The sequence below is a fragment of the Humulus lupulus genome, chromosome X, assembly GCF_963169125.1.
Source record: "Humulus lupulus chromosome X, drHumLupu1.1, whole genome shotgun sequence".
Classification (NCBI taxonomy): domain Eukaryota; kingdom Viridiplantae; phylum Streptophyta; class Magnoliopsida; order Rosales; family Cannabaceae; genus Humulus; species Humulus lupulus.
In genome coordinates this window covers 196,625,468-196,650,049 of record NC_084802.1, presented here as the reverse complement: position 1 = coordinate 196,650,049, position 24,582 = coordinate 196,625,468, and the positions used below count along the sequence as shown (strand labels likewise).

The window sequence follows — 24,582 nt, the reverse complement described above, 5'->3', positions numbered from 1 at the left end:
TGACTTGCACAAAAGAGGTAGAAATGTGGATTTCTATGTTATTGGTAGGATTGTAAAAGATATTGTAATGCTCCAATTTCTTAGAGCGTTAAGTGCATGCATTTCATAAACTTAAAGAATAAAACGTGACCTTAAAACTAAATAAAATAAACTTTATTGAAAGTAAAGCTACTAACAACCTTAAAACAAAAGAAACCCGGAGTCACATAGTTTTAAAAATAAAATAAGTATCTTAAGAGATCTTAAACTTATTTCATTATTTCAAAACCCTAAGAAAACTAAATAAAACATCTTTCTTACTTTTTTTTTAAAAACTGAAATAATAAAGTAATCCAAATAGGCCCGACCCCTAACAGTCGTTAATTCCAGAACACGTATGTCTTTCGCCAAAGCTCTCCAACTCTTTACCTTTACCTGCAACACAGAGTTCCCATGGGCGTGTAGGGCACAACCCTCTAACTTATACTAAACATGCACCATATCATCATAAACAACATAATAAACGATATAACAACATAACCTTAACAACAATACTCATACTTATCATAACATAATCAAACATAAAATATTGGTATCGCTCCGGCCGTACACTAGTGCTATTATGGTCAATTGTACAACCGTGCGCGAATTAACATAAGCATGCATTTAATCATAACGTAAGCATGTCAAGCAAACATACATCATATTCACATATATCAAAATCACACATAACATTCATAACTTATAACATAACTCATACTATCGTACACAAAACAATTAAACTTAATAGTACGTCAAGTGTACACACTGTGTGCAGGTGTCCACTCTTCTTACCTAAGGTCCAAGCATCAATAACAATTCTTGCTCCCTGCAAGTTTCCTTATCGAGCCATAAGTCACAACATACATGACCACAATCTGAATTCCTTGTCAACCTAATAACATGTTCCGAATTCACCCATGCCCTTCCTAAGATTGATTAATACTAAACATACTCATAAGAAAACCCTAAAACTACTATACACAAAACCCCTAACCTGAAATACCAAAACAACAACTGAAAAGATGAAATGAGACAAAATCCCATTTCTGGGTGAGTGGCGGGCTCGTGCCCTACGAGAAACACAGAAATCCCAGGTTGCGATCTCACCTTGAGTTTTACCCATGGACACGAACCCAAACAACCTTAAACTCATATTTCACCATATAATTAATTCCAGATTCAATACATAACACCCATAAACATAATTAATCAGCAATACATCAATAATTCATGCATTCATTCAATATCCCCATAAATGCAAGGTTAGGATTCAAGAACCCTAACTTCATCTTCAACCTCTAGATAACACTTTAAAATACAACCAAACCTTAATCAATTACCACAAAATCAATACCTATTATGATTCTAACATTAAATCACATTCATAAACATCCTAGCATGCAATTCTAACAATTAATTCATAATATCTACCCTTAAAACCTAAGAATAATCATAAGCATGACCTAAGTTGTAAAGAGTAATTAGATCTTACAAAAATCATTCTTTAATCCTCGAAGCCCTTCTAGATAAATGAGAGAGAGATCTGATTATGTTGCATAAAAGAGAGGTAAAAATAATGAGATCTACTTAACCATAATCCCATCTCAATCTATTTATACTAATCCTTAAAAACCAAAAGACTAATTTTCCCTCAACCCTAACTCTCTCATTATTAGGATTAAGTCTTTTTGGTAATTTCCCACTAAACTAATAGTTTCAAAATCTCTTAATTAACTTATGGCCCAAAAGCCTACTAATTTATACTATGACCCTTAAATACATAATTTTTTACATTTATACCCTTACTACTTGAAGGAATTATTTTTGTTTCTCATAAACATACTAAAATTTAACAAATTCTCATATAGACAGTTATCAATCATAAACATATAGTCAAATAGATACATAAAATTATGAAAATACCCTTACAGGTTACCAGATTATGAAAACACCAACTTTTAGGGAAATAGATATTACAACTATCACCCCTTTAAAATAATTTCGTCCTTTAAATTTACCTAAACAAGTTTGAATACTGCTCTCGTATGTCCGACTTCGACTCCCAGGTAGCCTCTTCAACTAAACTATTTCTCCAAAGAACTTTGATCAACGCAATAGTCTTGTTCCTCAATACCTTGTCTTTCCCATTGAAAATCAGAACCGATTCGTCCTCATATGACAAGTCTACGTGTAAACATAACATCTTGTAACTCAGAATATGAGATGGGTCCGATGCATACTTCCTCAGCATAGATACGTGAAAAACATTATGAACTCTTGACAATGTTGGAGTCATGGCTAATCTATATGCCACTTGCCCAATCCTATCCAATAACTCAAATATTCGGACATATCTAGGGCTTAGTTCTCCTTTCTTGACAAATCTATTTACCCTCTTCATTGGCGATACTCTAAAAAACACATAGTCTCCAACTTGAAACTCAACATCCCGACATTTGGGATCGACATAGCTTTTTTGTTGATCTTAAGAAGAAACCATTTGAGCTTTATTCCTTGCAAAAGCCTCATTAGCTTCTCGTACTACCTTAAAACCTAGATACATACTTTCTTCCATCTCATCCCAATGTACTGGCGACCTACACTTTCTCCCATATAGCATCTCGTATAGTGCTACCCGAATAGTTGATTGATAACTATTGTTATAAGAGAACTAAATCAATGGAAGATACTTACTCCACGATCCACTAAAATCCAAAACACATGCCCGTAGCATGTATTCCAAAATCTGAATCATCCTTTTCATTTGTCCATCTCTTTAACGATGAAACATGGTACTAAACTTCAATTTAGTGCCTTATGTAACTTTCCCAAAGCTTGCAGGTGAATTTCAGATCCTTGTTCGAAACTATTGTCTTTGGTGCTCCATGAAGTCGCACTATCTCTTGAACATAGAGTTCTACATACTTTTCCACCTTATACACCGTTCTAACAGGTATAAAGTGTTCGAACTTTGTATATCTATTAATTATTACCCAAATCGAGTCATGTTGCTTTGTGGTATTAGGTAGTCCTACCGTGAAATCCATTGCAATATCTTCCTATTTCCACTCGGGAATGCTCAACAATTGTAACAAACCGGCTAGTCTTTGGTGCTCTGCCTTCACTTGCTAACACATAAGACATTTGGCCACATACTCTACCACATCTTTCTTCATTCCAGGCCACCAATATAAAACTTTCAAACCTTGATATATATATTTGTAGTCCTTGGATGTAGAGAATAGGGAGTGGTATGTGCTTCATTAAGAATCTCCTTCTTAACCTTTGCGTCTATAGGTACATATACTCGTCATTTTCCCATAACGTTCCATTAACACTGATAGTGAAATTCGTAGCACTTCCATTTTGAATTCCCTTTTTATGCTTCACTAGTTGTGGATCCTTATCTTGTCCTTTTTTAATCTCTCCAAAAGAGTTGAATGTAGAGTTATGTTAGTCAATCCCCTAGTGATAAACTCGATGCCATTCATGTGACTCACCTCAATCTGATAGCATCATCACTCACCCCATTCATCTTAAAAGTTGCACACAGCTCCAGGAAATTAGCTATGTGCATGTTGAGGTCCTCCCTATGTAATCCACCAAACTGAACAGTGGACTAGACCATTTGTAGGATTGCTGGCTTGATCTCAAAATTGTTGGCGGCAACTGTAGGGGTGTCTAATGCATGCATGCACTCCTGTAATAGTTGGGAGTACATAATCTCTTAAAGTTCGAGCCCCCTGGACCTGGGTTTGATCCTGAGCTTTTGCAGCTGCTTCCCCTTCGACATTGTTGGCGACATTATTTACTACATTCCCTTGGTTTGCAACCATCCTTGCCTCCAACCTCTTATTCCTTCGGTTCTGTCTACAAGTTCTCTCAACATCAGGATTAACCAGTGATATCGCAAATGTTTTACCTCATCGCATATACCAAAACTACATGAGATAAGAGAATTCAAACATAAATCAAGTTAGAATTATAAAAAGAAAACAACCAAATTAGAATAGAAATTATTTATTTTTATATCAATAAAACAATCCCCCGTAACGACGCTAAAAATTTGTTGTGATAATTTTAAATGTGCAAGTGTACACAATCGTAGACAAGTAATAATAGAGTTAAGTAGATTTTTATCCCATAGAGATTTTTTATTAACTACCAATAATTAATTTCCTAATTCTATTTGGCTCATAAATCTTGAATTTAAGAATAATAAGAACAAAGACAGAATTTTCAAAACAAACAATTAACAAATAACAAAAACAAATAAAAGAGAATTAATTCAATGGATGTAAAGCTAGGGTATTTAATTTCATCATCTATCCACTTTGTTGCTTCATCAATACAGTTTCTATTATTCTTTCTCTTATTGTGATAGCAGATTTACTAAAATATTCTATATTCTCACTAGGATATATAAATATCTCAACCTATATGCGGATTTTCTACATCTCTGTTATAAATTTCAAACATAAGACAAGCATTAAGAATAGAAATCCTAAAAGCTACACAAGCCATATAGGTACTCTCGTCCTATATCGAAATCTATGTCTATTCAACTATAGCATATTTAACTCTCACCTCTCAGATTTTGAATTAAATTCGCTAGTAATGCAAATAACGACATCAAATTATTCACATTCATTAAGCACAAATTAAATAGATCACAATGAAGAAAAATAAATCATAGAAATTGCACTAACTAATAATAAAGTTTCAAGAGACCACATTAAAACCCTATAAATTAACTCAGTTCATAATCATACTATTAAACTAAAATAAAACATAATTAAAAATGAAAGAAGAAAAAAAAACTATAAATCGATCCAATCCTCTCCACTGATCGTCCAGTCGTCCTCTCCAAGTCTAAGGCTCTAAATAACTAGGTTAATCTAATGAAAATCGCAATTAAATACAAAATCATATGCTTTACCAAAGTGAAATGACCAAAATTTCCTTCATTTAAATTCTGTAGAAATTCCTCTTTTCTAGCACAGCAGCGCAGTCGCGCTACCTCATCGCAAAGACAATATTCACTTGAATTTCGTCCTTTTGTCGATTTTCACCCATTTTTGTTCTAAAGCATCCCGAGTCCTTCAAAACCTAAAAACAAACCAAAACAAGTGTAAAATAGAACAAAATACTCCCTAAAAAGACACACTAAAACGAGTCTAAAACTCGTTTATCACCTGGCTGAAACATTTTTTAGTGCCGGCACTTGACCTTGGCTCCTACGGCTTAAGGCGTACACTACAAGAAAATGAGGTTTTTACCTACCAATTGTAAGTGTAGGTAAAACTAGCCCAATGGTGGGTAATATGGTTTACCTACCAATATTGAATTGGTAGAGATTGGTAGGTAAAGGTTAGTGGGGAAAGAGTCTTTGCCTACACTTATTAACACTGGTAGGTAAAAGAATCAGTGGACCCCACTAAGTTATCAATCAATTGATGAGTCATCAGATGACGTGTTTGATGACATGGCATCCTACGTGTATGCTGACATGGTTTATGCAGTTTTACGTGCTGATGATGTGGCATCCTACGTGGCATCCTTCGTGGCATCATATATGGCATCCTACGTGGCATCCTACGTGGTGTCATTTTATTAGCCCACATAGAATTATTTTATTGGTCTGTTACACAATTTATATTTTGTTCAAATTTAATGGTTATGTGTAGGTAAAAGATAATAACAGTTATTTATAAATGTTCTATATTATAAATAAACTAGAAAAAAATCATACAATAATAAAATGTTTAATGCTAAAATTCTTTATAATGTTCAATACTAAAATAAAGTCATAAAGTTATCATTTTAAGGTTACCCCTACCAAAATAAAAAAAAACTTCATAAAGTTCATTCCTTAGTAAATTAATGTAAATAAACTAAGAATCATCTTGTGACTCCCGAACTGAAAAAGATGGCGACTCTCTTAAATTTGCATCTGAAGCCTGGCCTGTTGGAGGTGGTGGAGGCAATGCCATCAAATTGTTATGACGAAGTATATCCACAACCACACTAAGTTGTTTGTTAGTAGCATTAAGGCGGGAAGTTGTATCATTAAGTCGTTCAACTAACTCTTCATAAGTTGGTTGATTACCCACAATATTTTCATGATGTGAAGTAGAAGTTGTGACACTAGGAGACTGCCCCCACCCTCACAAGTATACCGAATCACGTCCAAGTACACGCTCCATAATCTCTTTATCAGACAGTTCTTCTGGAGGATGTTGACCCCTTAACTCCATCATTTTATCCTAATAATATATTTAATTAATTATTAGTAAGAAATATAATAAATAAAAATTTAAATTACTTACATATAATGGCTCGAGCTCTATTCCAGTCCATCCTTTCTCAGCATCATAATGCTTTAGACGCCATATCTCAATTTGACCGGTAGGAGAAGTTAACACCATTCCACGTCGAATGTGATGTCATGGTGTGGAGACTAAACCATTTTTCGACTCCCATTTCCCCTTTGATCGATTGGTAGTATTCTTTAATGCTCTTTCCTGAAGAAATAAATCCAAATAAAATTTATTAGAAATTTTTTTACACAACCTTTTCTTTTGAACAACACAATGTCTATTTATTAAATACTTTATTGAACAGTTTAACACTAAAATCTGTAAATCAAAGACAAAACAAAATACTAGAAAGAGTAGATGTTGTTTATGTAGGGCCAAATACTAGAAAGAATAGATGATGCCAAAACAATAACATTAGCTTTCATTTTTTCATTCAAACATTTAACCAAACACCTTAACTACATCAACTACATAGTCAGAAAAAACTTCATTCCCACAACCAAAATGAAATAAACACAACAACTGATTGGGTATCACAGTCAAAGAAAGATGGAAATTTCAACAAAGAGGTCATCTATAGCCAATACAATATTTCAAAATTAAGCAGTAGTTCGACATTTGTTTTCAATCATGGAAACATACAACAATATAAATTCAATAAAACAGAAAAAATAGCAAAAAGCTAGATGTTAAGAACAATAGTAATATGTAAATAGTATGTCGGGTCTCTTGTTCCTATCATAATAGCAATATTATGATAAAAAATGTTACCTTAAATTCAGAAGAACACCAACGATCACACAAAATCATCCAATCTTCTTGGTGTTCTTCTTTTAAGTCTGGATGACGTTTGCTCTTGGCCATCTCAAGATCATTTTCTCCTCCAATTTCTTTGAAATATAAGTGCAGCTTGTACTTATGACCCTTCCAAGCTTTCCTCATTTGCTCATCAATGCATTTTTTAGTTGTCTCATCATTCAAGTTGATGTCAAAATGTTCCTATAACATAAAAAAATATTAATTATAAATATTACAAATATAAATGTAATATTGTGAAATGACTTACCAAAAGATAGTGTCGCAATGGAGCTCTCACATCTTCAGGGACCATTCTCCACTCTTTATAATGAAATGTACCATGATTCCGAATAATGAATCCAATCTCATTATTAAATTTCTCAGCATTAGTAAAAATTGGTTGACGACACTCCGCATTAAAAGTCACTGACAACTTTCCAGTTGATGATGCCTTAGCTATAGTTGTAGTTGTCAAGCCACGAGTAACTCCATGTGGCTTAAAGGAAGATGTTTGTTCTACAATACAATATAATCTTAATTAAAATAAATAGAAATTTAAAGAAATGAACATGAAAGACATTAAATTTACTAGATGGAACTTGGGAAGATTGATTATCATCTTCAGTATCAAAATGGGTCGTCACATTGACTTGTTCACCCTGTACAGTAGGGTGTGTGGAGCCTTGAGGGTGTTCTCTCGCTACATTAGATTGTGTGGTGGTTCTAGGTCATTGACTTAGTACCCTAGATTGAGTGGTGCGACAAACTTGTTGATTCTCTAAACTCGATCGAGTAGTGCGAATAACCTGTGTAGGTGGAGCAGGAGGATCAATGACTGGTTCAACTCGTTGATTCTCTATACTCGACCGAGTAGTGCGAACAACTTGTGAAGGTGGAGCAGGAGGATCAATGACTGGTTCAACTTGTTGACTTTGAGCAGTAGATCGAGTGGTGTGACTACCAGGTGCCATGACTAAAATTCAGTGAAATAAAACAAAGAAAATAATTAGTAAATAAATATTTACAAATATTAAGAAACTAACTATGAATTAAGAATATGGATGTCTATATGTCTATATATCTTGTTTCATCTCAGTTTTTTGCAAACCTTAGTTTATGTACTTGTATTTCTGTTTGTGTACAGGGTGCTTGGCTAGTTGGCTAGTTGGGGAAGAACATTTGTAGACAAATTTCATGAGGCACTAACTGATCAATGACAGGATGACTAACTATGAATTAAGAATCTGAATCATCATCACATTCTGATTCTGTAGAACTTTTAGTGTCATCACTTGAGAGAAATGTTTCATTATTACATAATATATTTCCTTCATCAAAATCTTCATCTAAGTCACTATCCTTGCCAACATTTTGATTTTGGTTTAAAAATAAATCAACAACAAGTTGGTCTGAAAGAGTTACAGAAGGAACGTCTAATCGAACTAAAGATGAACTTTCAATGAAATCCTTAGTTGGTTGAAAAGGTGGCAATTGAAATGATTCTTCTTCTTGAAACACATCATTATTTACTGCCTCTTCCATAATTTCAGGAATGTCATAAATAGATCGATGATTTACTTTTTGAACAATCCGCCAATTTGAACCACACTTCATATCAAGCAAATAGATAACTTGTTGTGCTTGAGTTGCCAAGATAAATGGTTCATTAGAATACCAATCAGTAGATGTATTGATGGAAGTCAAATTATGATCCACAACAATTGATCTACCTTTTGGATTGGAGTTATACCACTTTCAATGAAATAAGAACACCTTCCGATCTAAAACGAATGGCAACTGCAAAATCTCAATCAAGACACCATAATATAGGATATTAATATTGTCATGATCACTTTCAGTGCAAATTCCAGAACATTGTGTCTTAAGAGTATCGTCACGCTCTTTACATCGAAATCGAACACCATTTACAATACAACTTTGGTTGGTGTTGTACCGTTCAAGTGGACCTTGAGATAAAGAGTACAAATCATCATTGGCAAGAGGTGATTTTTGAACTCGCATTTGAGACACCTATAGTATGAAAGAATTTGAATTATGATGAATGATGTCACAACTTAAGAATTTAGTAAGAAACAATTAATGATAATCTCTTACTTTATTCTTAAACCAAGAAGGAAATTGTTCTTTGTGCTCTAAGGCAAATTCTGAATCTGAAAGACCTTTTTCTTCCAACAACTTTATATGATCACTACAGTCAAATTCATTTCTATGAATAAGTAAATGATATTTTGTTGAGATAATTTAGAAGAAGAAAAGAAATTGTTATTTACTCGATAAAATCGTGGATATCATCTACAGAATTGTTCAATATATACCATTGAACGACTTTTCTCCAATTTTGAAGCAATTTGACAGTAGATGCCACGAATGGACGAACATTGGAGTTGAAAACATCTAACTTATGATTTGGAGAAGGTATATCCCAATTACGCTTGGGTCTTGTGAATCTTGTCTCTATGTTAGAAACATATCTTGACAAGAAAGTTACAGCTTCATCTACAACAAAAGCTTCTGCTATTGAACCATCAGGCCGAGACATGTTTCTCACATATTTCTTGTACAAACCCATATGGCGGTTTGTCCCAAACATCCATCTGGAAGCAACTGGACCACCTAATAGCACTTGATCGGGTAGGTGAACACAAAGATGAACCATTATGGTAAAAAATGATGGGGGAAATATCTTTTCCAACTTGCACAAAATTATTACAATTCCATCTCTCAATTGTTCTATGTCAGAAATTTGTAATGTTTTTGCACAAATTTTTTGAAAGAATTGGCAGAGTTCAATCAAAGTACCACGAATGTTGTCTGTCAGAAAAGGAAGTAATGCAGCTGGTAATATCTTATGAAGTAAAACATGACAATCATGAGTTTTCATTCCTCCTAGTTTGTCATTATCTGTTACACATTGACTAATATTCGAAGCATATCCATCTAGTAATCTAACACTTTGAATGAATTTACAAAAATCTTTGCATTCTTCTCTCGTCAAAGTGTAACTAGCATAAGGTTTTTCAAGCTTGTTATTAGAAGGGTCCTTCTTTAGCCAAAGCTCTTCACGAATATTAAGATTTTGCAAATCTTTACGAGCTTTTAAATTGTCTTTCGATTTACCTTCAATGTCTAAAAGTGTTCCAATAATGTTATCACATACATTTTTCTCTATATGCATCACATCAAGATTGTGACGCAACAAGAGCTTTGACCAGTATGGCAATTCAAACAAAACACTTCTTTTACACCAATTCAGATCTTTCTCTCCACGCTTACGTTTTCTAGAAGAATTACTTGGTGCTTTACCAGGGGTATGAATAGGAATTTCTTCCAATTGCTTTAAAATGTCATCACCAGTAAAAGTCCTAGGAGGGCCACGTAATTCAGTAGATCCATCATATTCTTTACTTTTTCTCCAAGAATGGTTTCTTTTCAAATAACATCGATGTCCCATGAAACATTTCTTGTCAGTTATTCTTATAGATCTTGTATCTTCAAGACAAATAGGACATGCTAATTTACCAGCAGTGCTCCACCCAGACAAGTATGCATAAGCGGGAAAATCACTAATTGTCCACAAGACTGCAGCTCGAAGTTTAAACATGCATTGACCATACAAATCATATGCATTGACTCCATCCCATAACTCTTTAAGCTCTTCAATTAATGGCTTCAAGAACACATCATAATCTTTTCCAGGAGATTTAGGACCTAGAATTAACAAAGACATGAGATAGTTTGTTCTATTAGGAGAAGCCCAAGGTGGCATATTGTACATAATTAATATCACTGGCCACAAACTATAGGTTGATGTCATATTAGAGAAAGGGTTAAACCCATCTGACGCCAACCCCATTCGTACACTCCTGGAATCAGCTGCAAAGTCAGGATAAACATTGTCGAAATGCTTCCAAGCATCCCCATCAGCAGGATGACGTAAAATCCCAGCTTCATTTTTTCGTACCTCTTTATGCTATCGCATATCTTTAGAAGTGTGCTTCAAACTAAACAATCACTTAAGTCGTGCCTTGATTGGGAACCATCTAAGTCGTTTACGTGGGATTTGATTTCATACATAACGACTAGACTTGAATATAGGACATGACACTGCATTTGCATTCTCACCATAAAACAATGCACAATCGTATTGACAAACATCAATTTTCTCATAGCCTAAGCCCACCTCACAAAGAAGCTTCCTCGTCTGGTAATAATTCCCTAGGCACTGATTACCCTCGGGCAATATCTCTCTCAAACACTCCAAAAGTCCGTCGAATGATTTATCTGTCCATTTGTTAAGCACTTTGAGATTCATCAACTTCACCATCGCGCTTAAGATAGAGAAACCTTTACAACTATTGTACAAAGGCTTATGAAGTGACTCAAACAATGCATCATACTTGTCATCCACATTAAATGGAGATTCATCATTGAAGTCACTAGTTGGACCAATGTCAAAATACTTACTACCAATAGCATCATGAAGACCTGTCGCCAAATCATCACGCTGATCTGAATCTTCAACATTATCCTCGGTATCGAATAATCCTTCATCTTCTACTTCCTCTACTTGCTCACGATGGTGATAGCACCTTGTGTAAGTACTAAGAAATCGATGAGTGATAAAGTGCAACTTTATCACATGCATGTATTGTGATTTCTTATTCACGCATCGACAACAAGGGCATAGAACCACCCCATTAGAGTCCATGGAGTGTCTTGCAACACTAATGAATTCATTCATTCCAGCAGCATATTCTGCTGAAAGTTTATTTGGAATATTTATCCAATGACGATCCATGAACCAACAAAATGGTGTCCCTTGTTGTAGTTGGTAGAGCTGATGATGAACCCAAATTCTAGAAAGAAGACAGAGGAGAACAAGAGCAAGAAAAAGAAAAAGAAAGGATGGTAAATATTAAAGATTTTTCTCTTGTAGATTATTATAATTGAAATAGGAAAATAAGAAATTAGAGAGAGTGGGAGATTGATTTGGGGGAAGTGAAATGAAAAAGGAAAGGCTAAAAAGGATGAGGAAAACAATGAAATTTCTGGCGTGATAGCCTTTCATTTGAGGATTCTGTAACAACAAACAAAGATAATACAAAAAATAGACTAAACCAGTAAAACTACATTCAAATAGACCTAGAAATAAAGAAAACTAAATAAAAGGCTCAGCTACTTGGAGCAACTAAACATTTGAGTTCTCATAGGGCTGTTTTGGCAATTATATTTACTTGTGAATGGACAATAGAGTGAACTTTGTTATGGAACATGGTCATATTTTAGTCACAGGGGCACTATAAGTTGTCGGGCAACTCCATAATTAAGTTGTTTATGTTTTGTTTTTGGCTTTAGTTTACTTGAAGAACTTGATTCAAAATACTTCAGTAGTCAAAATGCTGAAATAGGATATCTTTCCTCAAATGGGCAGACATGTTTTTATCTTTTTTTTTAATAATAATAATAATAAAATAAATAATAATGACTGGTTTAACAATATTTAATAGTACTCTTTTCTAAGATAACATGTCTCTTTATAAATGGACCCTTTTTTCAGGTGTTTAGTTTAAAGAAAATATAATGCCGTAAAGCAATTACATAAATGGAGTCAACACTTCCAAAAAATAGTTTAGACCCTCTCTCTCTATAAAAATCTATAAACCATGCATATATATTAAGAGAGGGGTCCATATATAATCTTTAGACTTTAGCTATAAGTTTAGCTAGATATATATACACACACTACGTTATGATAATCATGATCAACTACATATATATATATAAGTCACATCTGGTCCAAAAAAGCATATACATTTATATATATTTTAGCACTACTAGCTAGCTATATAGGGTGGATATTAATGTAATTTCTCTTTTATGAGTTTGAAATATGTGGTGTGTATTAAGAGTACACATATATAGAGTAGTACTACTACAATAATAAAGGGAGTCTCATAAGGGAGTAATATGATTTTCATGGTGTTTTTGGCTTCTGTGGGTTTAAGGTTCAGTTACAGTGGTTGGTTTACTCTCATATAGGAGACATAATGAGCTACTACAAGGTAGTTCTTTGCCAAGAAACAATTATTGTAATATAAAGAGTATCAACCACTTTACATTTGTTTTTTGTGTTGGAATCAAAATTTTGATATTCATAATCAAAAGAAGCTTATGATGATTGAACACATTTGAATTCAAAGAACAACATAGGAAAATAGGTTAATGAATAGGACAAGTAGATAAAAAAAGCGATGGCTATCAATGTCAGTATATAGAAATGCAAACCATTTCACGTTGTCTCAGAAGCAATAAATAAATATTTACATTTATAAGGTAAATAAAAAAAGACCCGGTAATTTGATTATGATTTTTGGATGACCAAAATTGAAACAGGCCCACCATCTATTATACTCTATTCGAATGTTGATTCCACTAAAATATGCTGCGGGGATATGTCTAAAAGTTTTCTTCTTATAGGTTGATAACATCAACATCTTAGTCTTGTAACTACCTACCTAACTACTACACTAAATAATTCTCATTTTTATGCTATAGTTTAAAGGTGAAGATTTTTGACTCTCATATCAATTACACTTAAAAATGTACGAAAGGACATTTTTTCTTATGTATGCAGTATGCATGTACCAAAAGAGACACCTATACTTGCCCAAATTTTACCAAAAGAGTTTGATAAAAATGGCTCATCTCTCTTTTGACCAGCTAAGTATGAAAGTTGATCAACTTAATCTAGATGTGTTCCCCTTCTTTAGGCTAATCCTCAATATTCATTATATTATTATAGTAGTTATTATCATACCAGAAACAGATCAATCAAATTCAAACACAAATTCACAAAGATATGAAATCCATACCAAGTCATACATTATTATTATTACATGCTTCATAGAAACAGAGTAGTGAGTCTTCAGAGATGCATTCAAATTAAACAGACACCAAACCAAGAAAAGGGAAGCTGGGAAAGTCTTCAAAATGGTGTATCTTCAAAAGTCCCTAACTCTAATATTCATTGGCAATGACAAAAAAACACAAAATAATAAAGAAAAATAAAAAAAGCACAAATCTTTAAAATAAAAATATATAAATAAAAATCTCAACAACTTCCATTGATAAGATTCCTATAAACCTTACTTGATTAAAAACCTCTGATAATATTCATTGAGCCAGAATTCATGCCATCACTGCTTGAGTAGTCAGCTCCCTGTTGTAAATGGTGGGAGTAGGAATTTCAAAACGTGATAAGATCAAAATTCAACAAGGCACAGAAATGATGATACGAATGACCAATAAATTAATGCCTTAAATAATGTTTAGCATATATAACAAAAACAACAACAATAATAATAATAAGAATCTCGATTTGATGATCACCACAATTTCCAATCATCAAGTACAAACATTTCTTAAGAGCACTAGTAGTAGTACTACTATATATATATAGTTCTAATATTGCTAGTGGCTAAGGGGGTTTGACAGAAGAGAGAGAGCATTTTTATTGGGTCTTTAAAAGTCTGAACCCACCAAGCAGGCCGCATGGCCACACTCTGCAGCGATATATGTAAAGAAAGGCTTTTGGAAAAGACTGTAAATGATGCAGCAGCAAAAAGGAAGAGAGATAAAGGGTACTACATGCCATTGAAGGTGAGTCAGTAAACGTGGCTGTGTTCTGTACATAAGAAAACAAGAAAATCAATCTTTAACTTTGATTGTCTTGTTTTGCTACATGGAAAAGAGAGAGAGAAACCCCCCATCCATAACTTGTAGTTGTAGATAGATATAGCTTAATTCAGTGCGACAGTAACCTGTACTCCATGCACACACACACACACACACCACTCTTACCCTACTAATACTACTGCTCTCACGGTACTAACACCACTTCATCTTACTCTGTTTTCACATGCCAAGCCAAGCCATCTCTCAATGTAATTGCCACTTGTTCATTAATTGTCGTCTTTGTTGGACTTCTACCCCTTAAAATATAAAAATAAAAGGTCACAAACCCAGTTTAACAAGCTTTTGATGACCTCTCCACCTGTGTTCCTTCTCATTTTGCCTATGTACTTCTGTTTTTTTTTTAAACTCCCAACTGAAATGAAAATTCCTTCAGCTGCTCTAGTAAAACATGTACAGATCACCTAATACTCTTACAATCTCCAATTCAACTAAATTCACCCCATGAGGAAAAAGATAGTAAAGAAAGCAAAGATGTGTAGACAACAATGTAATCCATTACAGTCTTCGTCCTGCTCTAAGTCTCTATGTGGTCCAACAAAAACCTATAAAAGAAAGCTTACACATAAGTAGAAAAGAGAACCTACCCAAACAAAAACTCATAAATCATTTCATCTGTCTTTTATGTATGGAATATGTATTTGCTGTTAGCAGTATGTATAGACGACGATGGTGTAGACCTCGATGAGATCATCTTGCCCCATTCAATTGAGCGGCCTAGGAATTTGGTTGAAATTATGGCATAAACCTACCAAAAGTCATATAAATAAAAAAACAAATAAATAATATATAGGAGCAAGTTTGGTTGAAATTATGGCATAAACTTAAAATGCAATCTGATACGAGTATGGGAGAGAGACCAGACCAGAGTATTTTTTTGGGCGTTTCTTCTCATAAACCTTCTAAGGATTTCTGGGCTAAAGGGGAGGACAAAAGAGGCACCCCGCTCATGCACATCTGGGTTTTTCTTCTCAGGTGGCGGTCGGCGAGTATGGGTTCTTCTCTCAGGCAAGGATGGGCGCTTCTTCTCAGGCGATGGTCAGCGTCGGGACCTCGGGGGTACTCTTGCTGAGGATGGGCACTTCTTCTAAGGCGATGGTCAGCGTCAGGGCCTCCGGGGTACTCTCGCTGAGGATGGGTGCTTCTTCTCGATGGGCGCTTCTTCTTCGACTGGTTTTCTAAGAGGGAGAGAGACCAGACCAGAGTATTTTTTTTTGTCTGAAAGGGTTAAATGATAAAATACATATTATTATGATTTTGTTTTTACTGATAGTTAGAATTAATTTAATTTTAATTTTTGTTTTTGTAATGTTTATTTGTTTTTAAGATTTGTACCCTTTGTTAAAAATAATATGACATGTTAAAAATAAGTAAGATGACATGTAGGATATTTTTAACACATCATCACACAACCCAACATCATTTTTATTAAAAATTAAAATAATAAGAGGGAAACATTGGCGCCAAATGAAAAAAAATTTCCCTCCAGTATATGTGTAGGGTAACACTCTTTACTTACCCATATTATTAGTAGATAATCATCCTTCTAAAATATTATAATATTGGCAATATTTACCTACCAATAAATCTTACGAATAAATATTGGTGGGTAAAGGTTCCCTTTACCTACCAATATATATTGGTAGGTAAAGATCAGATTTCTTGTAGTGGTAGCTACCACGTTCGCCTTTCTTGGGTGATACAAAATCTTGTAGTCGTAGTCTTTCCTAATTTCAACAACCGTTGTTGTCTCATGTTTAGCTCATTTTGAGTAAAGAAATATTTCAAATTCTTGTGATTTGTGTAAATCTCACACTTATCATCATAGAGATATTGTCGCCAAATCTTAAAAGCAAATACTGCCACTACCAATTCCAAATCACGTGTCGTATAGCGTTTCTCGTACTTTTTCAGTTGTCTTAATGCATAAGCGATTACCTTCCTGGCTTGCATCAACACACATCCAAGTCCTTGTTTTGATGCATCACAATATCCCACGAACCTTTCATCGTTCATTGGAAGACTCAATATAAGCGCAGTGATAAGTTTATCTTTCAGCTCATGAAAGCTCCATTCACATTTCTTCGTCCAAAAAAACTTCAGGTTTTTCCTTGTCAACCCTGTTAATGGCATGTTAAACTTTGGAAGATCCTTCCACTAATTTTCTATAATAATCAGCTAACCAAAGAAAACTCCTCACTTCAGAAGCATTCTTTGGTTTCGGCCAGTTCTTTGCTTCAATCTTCATTGGATCTACCTTGATGCCATCCTTGCTTACAATATGCCCTAGAAATGCCACTTTGGAAAGCCAAAAGTCACACTTTTTGAATTTCACGTATAACTTATGCTCCCACAATCTTTGTAGTGTCAATTGTAGATGATTTTCATGTTCCTCCTCAGTTTACGAATAGATCAGGATATCTTCTATGAACACTATCACAAACTTATCCAAATAGTTCTTAAACACCCTGTTCATAAGATCCATGAATGCAACAGGGGCATTGGTAAGTCTGGATGAAATTACCAAAAAATTGTAGTGTCCATGTCTCATACAAAACTGTTGGTTTTACAGTACTAAATCAGCTATGTAGCATAAGCATTTAGGTTGATTATCATTGTACCGACCCCAAGGATCCCCCATTTGTGACATATAATAAAACAAAAAGCAATAATGGTAACAGAAAAATATCTCCTGATGCCTATCAAGTGTCATTGCTTTTTTTCGTAATGAAAACGATCTTCCTATCCAAGCTGGTAGAAAATGATGATGCTGAAAAACTCACACCGTAGTCTTCCAAGCCTACCTCAACACTCAAGGATTAGTGTGAGCTAAAATGATTCACAAAATTATGTGTTCTTGTTTTTGTCTCAACTCATGAGCAAGAACAGTAATGGGAGAGGAGAGAAAATAATTCGATTAACCTTTTTAGGTTTCCTAAATATATCGATATATAGATTTAGGATTATACCAGTATAATTAAATTAACCCTATAAAATATTATTTAGGTTAAGAAAATAATATTTAATAAAGATATTTATTTAAACATTAAATAATCATTTTATAAATATTTAAATAAATATCTTTAACCAATTCTGTTATAGATATTATTTCAAATTTAAATATTTAAACAATTAAATATCTAATAAACGAATGAGAGAATCTTTCAACCACTTATGGGAATATCTCAACTGCTAGGAGAGAATCTCTCAACTACCTTTGAGAGAATATCTCAACCACATTAAAATATCTGTAACTAACTTTTAAATTTAAATTTAAATAAATATTTAATTTTTGAATCAAAATAATAATCCAAAATTAAACCTAGTGGGCTCCACCCTATGATGTAGGCGCCCACCACTGTTCTTACACATTGGTGTTTAAACACCTTATCCAAACAGACATAAGTGGTGCCAACAGTTGTCTTTTCTAGACAATGGTGTTTTCCCAATTTATTTAATATTAATTATATATTATAAAATAAATAATTACTATTTTTCCCTTGTAAAATAAATTCTCCTTTCTCTTTTTATTTTGTGACATTCATACCCTTGACGATGTGGTATAGAGGCGACTCATGTCTTCTTTGATCAGATTGCTGCCCAAACATGGCTTGAAGAGAATCTATAATCTCATATGCATTCTCCATCTTTTCATGCGTCTTGCGCAGAACATCATCCATGCTCACAAGCATGAAGCACTTGGCTTTGTTGTTGGATTGAATCCAAGCATCATACTTATCCCGAACATTTTTTGGGGCATTGGTAGCAGGCTCTTTAGGACAATCCTCTGTGAGGACAAATTTGTGGTTCTCACAAACCAGCATCAAATTCAGATTTGATTTCCATTTAAGGAAATTCTCTCCATGCAGTTTTCAAGTGCTAGTAAAGCAGTTAAAGGGTTGGACAAAGTAGACTTGATTGAAAATAAATGAAGCAACAATAAATACATTTGAAAATAAATATCAAGTTTCAGAAAATAAACATGATGGATGAATGCAACAATTAAAACACATAAAAAAAAAAATTATTTTCCACGGTAAAACTTTTTGACAATTAAAGTGTCACCTTAGGGTCGGTCAAATTACTTTAAAAAAATTTATAAGACTATTATTATCTTTATCATTTGAAACTCAAAATAAGTCATATTTCCCTTTTCAAAGTTAAAGTACTGCTTTTTGGTCATGTAACAACTACCCACTTGAAGCTTAGTTGTACTTTGTGAGTGTAACTCATTATTTCAGATTCCATGATTTAACTTAGAAATGCTGCCTTAGGGTTGGTCAAACTAAGATACATCACTTCCTCCTGTCTACGAAAGAAGCCAACCTTGTAAAGATATGGTTCAACACCTTCCTTATGGGGGTGAAAACAAAGCCCTCGCGAGGCCCTCCCCATATTGTAATAATAATGGAGACCGTAGGTTACATTGACACGTCAACCTTCTCCCACTCACTATTTTAGGATTAATGTGTTTTTGTAATTAATTATAGGAATTAATTCATATTAACCATTTATGAATGTAATTAATTTAACTATTATAAAAGAGCCTGATTTTATAAAAATTAAATTACCCGTTACATTCATTAAAATTTTATTAAAAACTCTTTTTAAATAAATTGGTTAATTTAAAAATTTACCAAGTTGTAACTAATTAATACTTAGTAATTTACATGCTATTGGTTTCTCTAAAGAAATAAACATATAAATATATATGACAATCCTAAATAATCATGTTTCTACGATGAGATGCATGATTAACATAAAACTGTGTGGGATTTCAAGTATGGCCTGTTATTTACTAATGCATGGTCATATTATTAATCAGCAATTAATAAATATTTATTTAATTAAATACAATAAATAAATAAATAAATAACAATGATGAACTGAGTAACTGTTGGGTATTTCTAATTTTACAACCTTTGGAAAAATTAGAAATAATAATAAATTACATAAAATTGAGCTCCTTTGATTCTCCTCTCCTTCAGTGTCAATTTCGTAATTTTGTACGATGACCTTAAGCCCATTAAATTAATTAAAATAATTTTTAATTAATTTGTTTAAAATAAAGACAATCTTTATCTAGACAACTAATGTCTTTTATCTTGTCTTTAATTAGATTTAATAAATAATAAAACAATTTTATTATTTAATTAAACTTAAGGCATAAAATGTCTTAACTAATTAAAATTTTCTTAATTTAAATAAATAAATTAAAACAAAATAACTAATTTTTAATTCAAATAATTAAAATTAATTATTAAAAGATAACAAAAAAAAGGAATTAGTTGGGGTACCTTTAGGGCATCCCATAGTGTGACTGCAGGCTCAAGGAGGAGCCACCAAGTCACGGTGGTACACAGCTGGGGCAATGCCGAGAGGACCCGAGGGGTCCCACGATGCTGGCAGTGCATAGGCTCGGTCGAGCCTCACACGACCAAGCTGAGTTGGTGCGCACGGGATGTACACACTGGCAGTCGAGACATACTCGGCTAGCTCCCAGCAGCCACGGACGGGAGGCAGAGGGCGCACACAGGTGCATGCATGCATGGCTGAGATAGTCTCGGCTGTTTGCATGTGGATGAGACCGAACCCGATGGGTCCCTAGCTGTTGCGATTGCAAACAAGCAGAGACCAGGGGACCGAACAGTCCTTACAAACTCGAACGGCGGGGACACGAATCCCCAGGCGGATACGCTGCAGGAATGCCATGGGGTTGTTAAACTTTGGACGGTGGTGGGGCACGCTAACCGAGGCACTTCGGTTGGTGGTCCATGGTCGCTCCGGTCGGGGTGACAAAGCTGAGACTCCAAAAAACGGAGTCTGAGCTCCTTGTCTCTGTGTGATCAGTAATTTTACAAAATTAATTTAAAAAATAAATTTACAAAAAATTCCTATGCCCCATTAATTGCTTACAATTTTTCTAACAAAAATTAAAAGCAATTTCCTACACCCAATAGCTACCATATAATTAACGATTCACCATTTAACCATACATTTAAAAAATAAAATAATACCATCCATAATGATACATATCACATATATATAAAATGCAAGAAATCCACAAAAAACATTTAATATATGCATATATGGAACCTGGCTCTGATGAAAATTATTCGTTTTATGGTACTAAATCAGGTATGGAGTAGAAACATTTAGGTTGATTATCATTGTACCGACCCCAAAAATCCCCAATATGTGACATATATTAAAACAAAAAGCAATAATGGTAACAGAAAAATACCTCTTGATGCCTATCAAGTATCCTTTCTTTCTTTTCGCATTAAAAACGATCTTCCTATCCAAGCTGGTAGAAAATGATGATGATGAAAAACTCACACCATAGTCTTCAAAGCCTACCTTAATACTCAAGGATTAGTGTGGGTTAATAGGATTCACAAAATTATATGTTCTTGGTTTTGTCTCAACTCATGAGCAAAAATAGTAATGGGAGAGGAGGGAAAATAATTCGATTAACCTTTTTAGGTTTCCTAAATGTATTGATATATAGATTTAGGATTATACCACTATAATTAAATTAACCCTATAAAATATTATTTAGGTTAAGATAATAATATATAATAAAGATATTTATTTATTTAAACATTAAATAATACTTTTATACATATTTAAATGAATATCTTTAACCAATTCTATTATAGATATTATTTCAAATTTAAATATTTAAATAATTAAATATCTAATAACTGAATGAGAGAATCTCTCAACCACTTGAGGGAATATCTCAATCGCTAGGAGAGAATCTCTTAACTACCTTTGAGAGAATATCTTAACCACATTAAAATATCTATAACTAACTTTTAAATTTAAATAAATATTTAATTTTTGAATTAAAATAATAATCCAAAATTAAACCCAGTGGGCTCTACCCTATGATGTAGGCGCCCACTGTTCTTACACATTGGTTGGTGCCAACCCTGTTGTCCAAACAACATAGGTGGCGCACCACCTTGTCCAGACAGAGATAGGTGGGGCCAACATCTATCTTGTCCAAACAATGGTATTTTCCCAATTTATTTAATATTAAATTTAATATTAATTATTTATTATAAAATAAATAATTACTATTTTTCCCTTGCAAAATAAATTCTCCTTTCTCTTTTATTTTTGTGATATCCATACCCTTGACAGTGTGGTATAGAGGCGACTCGAGGACCATGGACCTATAACACTAAGCACCAATAAAACAAATTATTTATTGAACTCACAAATTAAATAATCTTATTTATTAATTCCATTATTAATCCACTATAAATATGGAATTTCACTCTTAATTATTATAGAATTATATTTACTGAGTTTATTAGCAGTATTCCATTGATATAATCAATATCGGTAGTTCCTCCTCCTGTTATTGGTTCATAATTAGAATCGATCAAAATTACCGTTTCACCCTTCTAATTATCTCTTTATCCTTTAGTACCATTCACCCGTGAAAGTTAATTTAAATCAAATCTACATCATGCACAACTTTTCAGTTCCAGAATTAACACTGAAGGGGAACCAATATTTGACCCCTTAGGAACGTTAGGATTCCATCTTGTAAATCATGTTCCCAGCTTTTCATGTTACTAAACTCCCAAAACAAAAGTTGTAAGCTTCATTAATAAAGAAACTTTAACGAGTGAATCAAAGAACATAATAAACATGAACAAGAATTCATGAATACTCAGGATTTAGACTGATCTACTAATTGATCTTCTAAGTGATATGAATTAAGTATTTATAATAAACGACAAGTTCTATAAAGAAATTAATTCATATCAGTCCAGTCATATATAATCATTATTATATACAACACCTTTACTAAGATGTCTATCTACATCAACAATCTAAATCTAAATTTCTTGCACCGAATAACGTGCTTAGTAAACCGTACTAGCAACCATTGATTATAGATTTCATACTTTAATATGTTGCTGACAATTTTATTCATTATGTATGACCTTAATTCTCTCGTACTCATACAAGATCATACCCTCATAAATGAATATGGAATTTTTTGATATTCATATACTATAAATTATTTAAATAATAATTTAATAATCAAACATATTTAAATTGTTCACTTTATTTAATATTGAAAATGTCTAATACAACTTTTTAGGGCATAACCCCTAACAGAAACACCATTTTCGGAATGTCATCTTTCCTTAATTATTAATTGATGATATCCTGACCTAAGGTCTATCTTTGAGAAAATTAACTTCCCCTGAAGTTGATAAAAAATGCCATCTATCCTTTGAAAAGGATACTTATTCTTTATAGTGACCTTATTGAGCTCCTTATTATCAATGCACATATGCATCGATCCATCCTTTTTCTTGACAAACGGCATTGGCGCTCCCCATGGTGAGTAGTTCGACCTGATCAATCCAATGTCAATAAATTCTTATAATTGAGCCTTTAATTCCTTTAGCTCTGCCAGTGCCATCCTATAGAGTGCTTATGAAATTGGTGTTATTTTCGTTGCCAATTTGATTGTAAACTCAATCCTCCGATGCGGTGGCAACCCTAGTAAGTCTTCGGGAAATACATCCAGGTAATCTTGTACTATCATTGTTTGTTTTGGTCCTAGCAATGCTACCTTTGTGGTGTCAATGACGTTTACCAAAAATCTCATGCAACCAACATCTTTCCAACCTTCAACGCCAAAATAATTGGAATTAGTAGTACAATCGTTGTTCTGACAAACGTAAATGGCTCATCTCCTTATGGTTTAAACACCACTATCTTTTTCTTTTTCTTACAATCAATCGTAGCGCTGTACTTGGCCAATGAGTCCATTCCATGTATAACATCAAAATCGGGCATACTAAGTTCAATCAAATCCACATATAACTCCCTATTGTCTACCCTCATAGGCAATGCTCTATTCCACTTTCTAAATATTACCATCTCCCAGATGGTATTATGGTCTCCAATCCCTTAGCATGCAAATCATAAGGTTGATCAAACTTATCCACTATTCTCTTTGTTGGGAGTATAGCTTATGATCACAAAATTAATATGGTAATTCAAAAGAATTAAACACAAGATAATATCATAAACAATGGAAGAATAACACAACTTAAGTCAAAAGAAATAAAATAGCTTTGAAATAGAATACCCTAGTTACATAAAAACATATGTAATAAGTCAATGGAGATGAACATGAACGCTTGGCACAGTAGAATTGTTGTCCAAAAAACTCTATTCCTAGCCTCCTATAAGAGATTGCTTGAAGCTACTACAATAATGGAAGGAGTTTGGGATTAACAAGCATTGGTCTTCAAGCAAGTCAATCTTTCTTGATGAAGATCTTAGAGAAAACTAGTAATCTTTGTGAATTAGAGAGAGAGAGAGAGAGAGAGAGAGAGAGAGAGAGTGATCAATGCACCAAAATCTCAAATGAACCCCTTAAATAGTGTAGGAACTGTCATAAGTGTTAAATAATGAGATTAGAGCATTTTAAAATAAGTTTTGGAGCAAAAAACACGTGACCATACGGGTCCATACGAACGACCCATATGACACGTTGCCAGCATGCAGTTGATGCATCGTCCCCATGAGGGTGATGCGCGCCCTCATGCAGGTGGTGCATTGCCTGTCTAGCTTGTCGTAAGACAGGTGATGCATCACCTCTCAATAGGTGATGCAACACTTGTTG

At 33.7% G+C, this 24,582-nt stretch overlaps 1 protein-coding gene and 1 long non-coding RNA gene across 2 annotated transcripts; both read right to left on the bottom strand.

Annotated features, from left to right (window-relative positions):
- Positions 1–6,467: 6,467 nt before the first annotated feature.
- Positions 6,468–8,110, bottom strand: LOC133806580 (uncharacterized). The gene is made up of 4 exons (XM_062244669.1): positions 7,924–8,110; positions 7,408–7,655; positions 7,113–7,340; positions 6,468–6,545 (listed from the first exon to the last, which is right to left on the bottom strand). The coding sequence occupies exons 1-4, from the start codon at positions 8,108–8,110 to the stop codon at positions 6,468–6,470; spliced, it is 741 nt and encodes a 246-aa protein (XP_062100653.1).
- A 3,763-nt stretch (positions 8,111–11,873) lies between these two features.
- LOC133803660 (uncharacterized) lies at positions 11,874–15,655 on the bottom strand. The gene is made up of 3 exons (XR_009878084.1): positions 15,500–15,655; positions 14,310–14,379; positions 11,874–12,016 (listed from the first exon to the last, which is right to left on the bottom strand). It is a non-coding gene; the product is annotated as an uncharacterized LOC133803660 (long non-coding RNA).
- Positions 15,656–24,582: the final 8,927 nt, after the last annotated feature.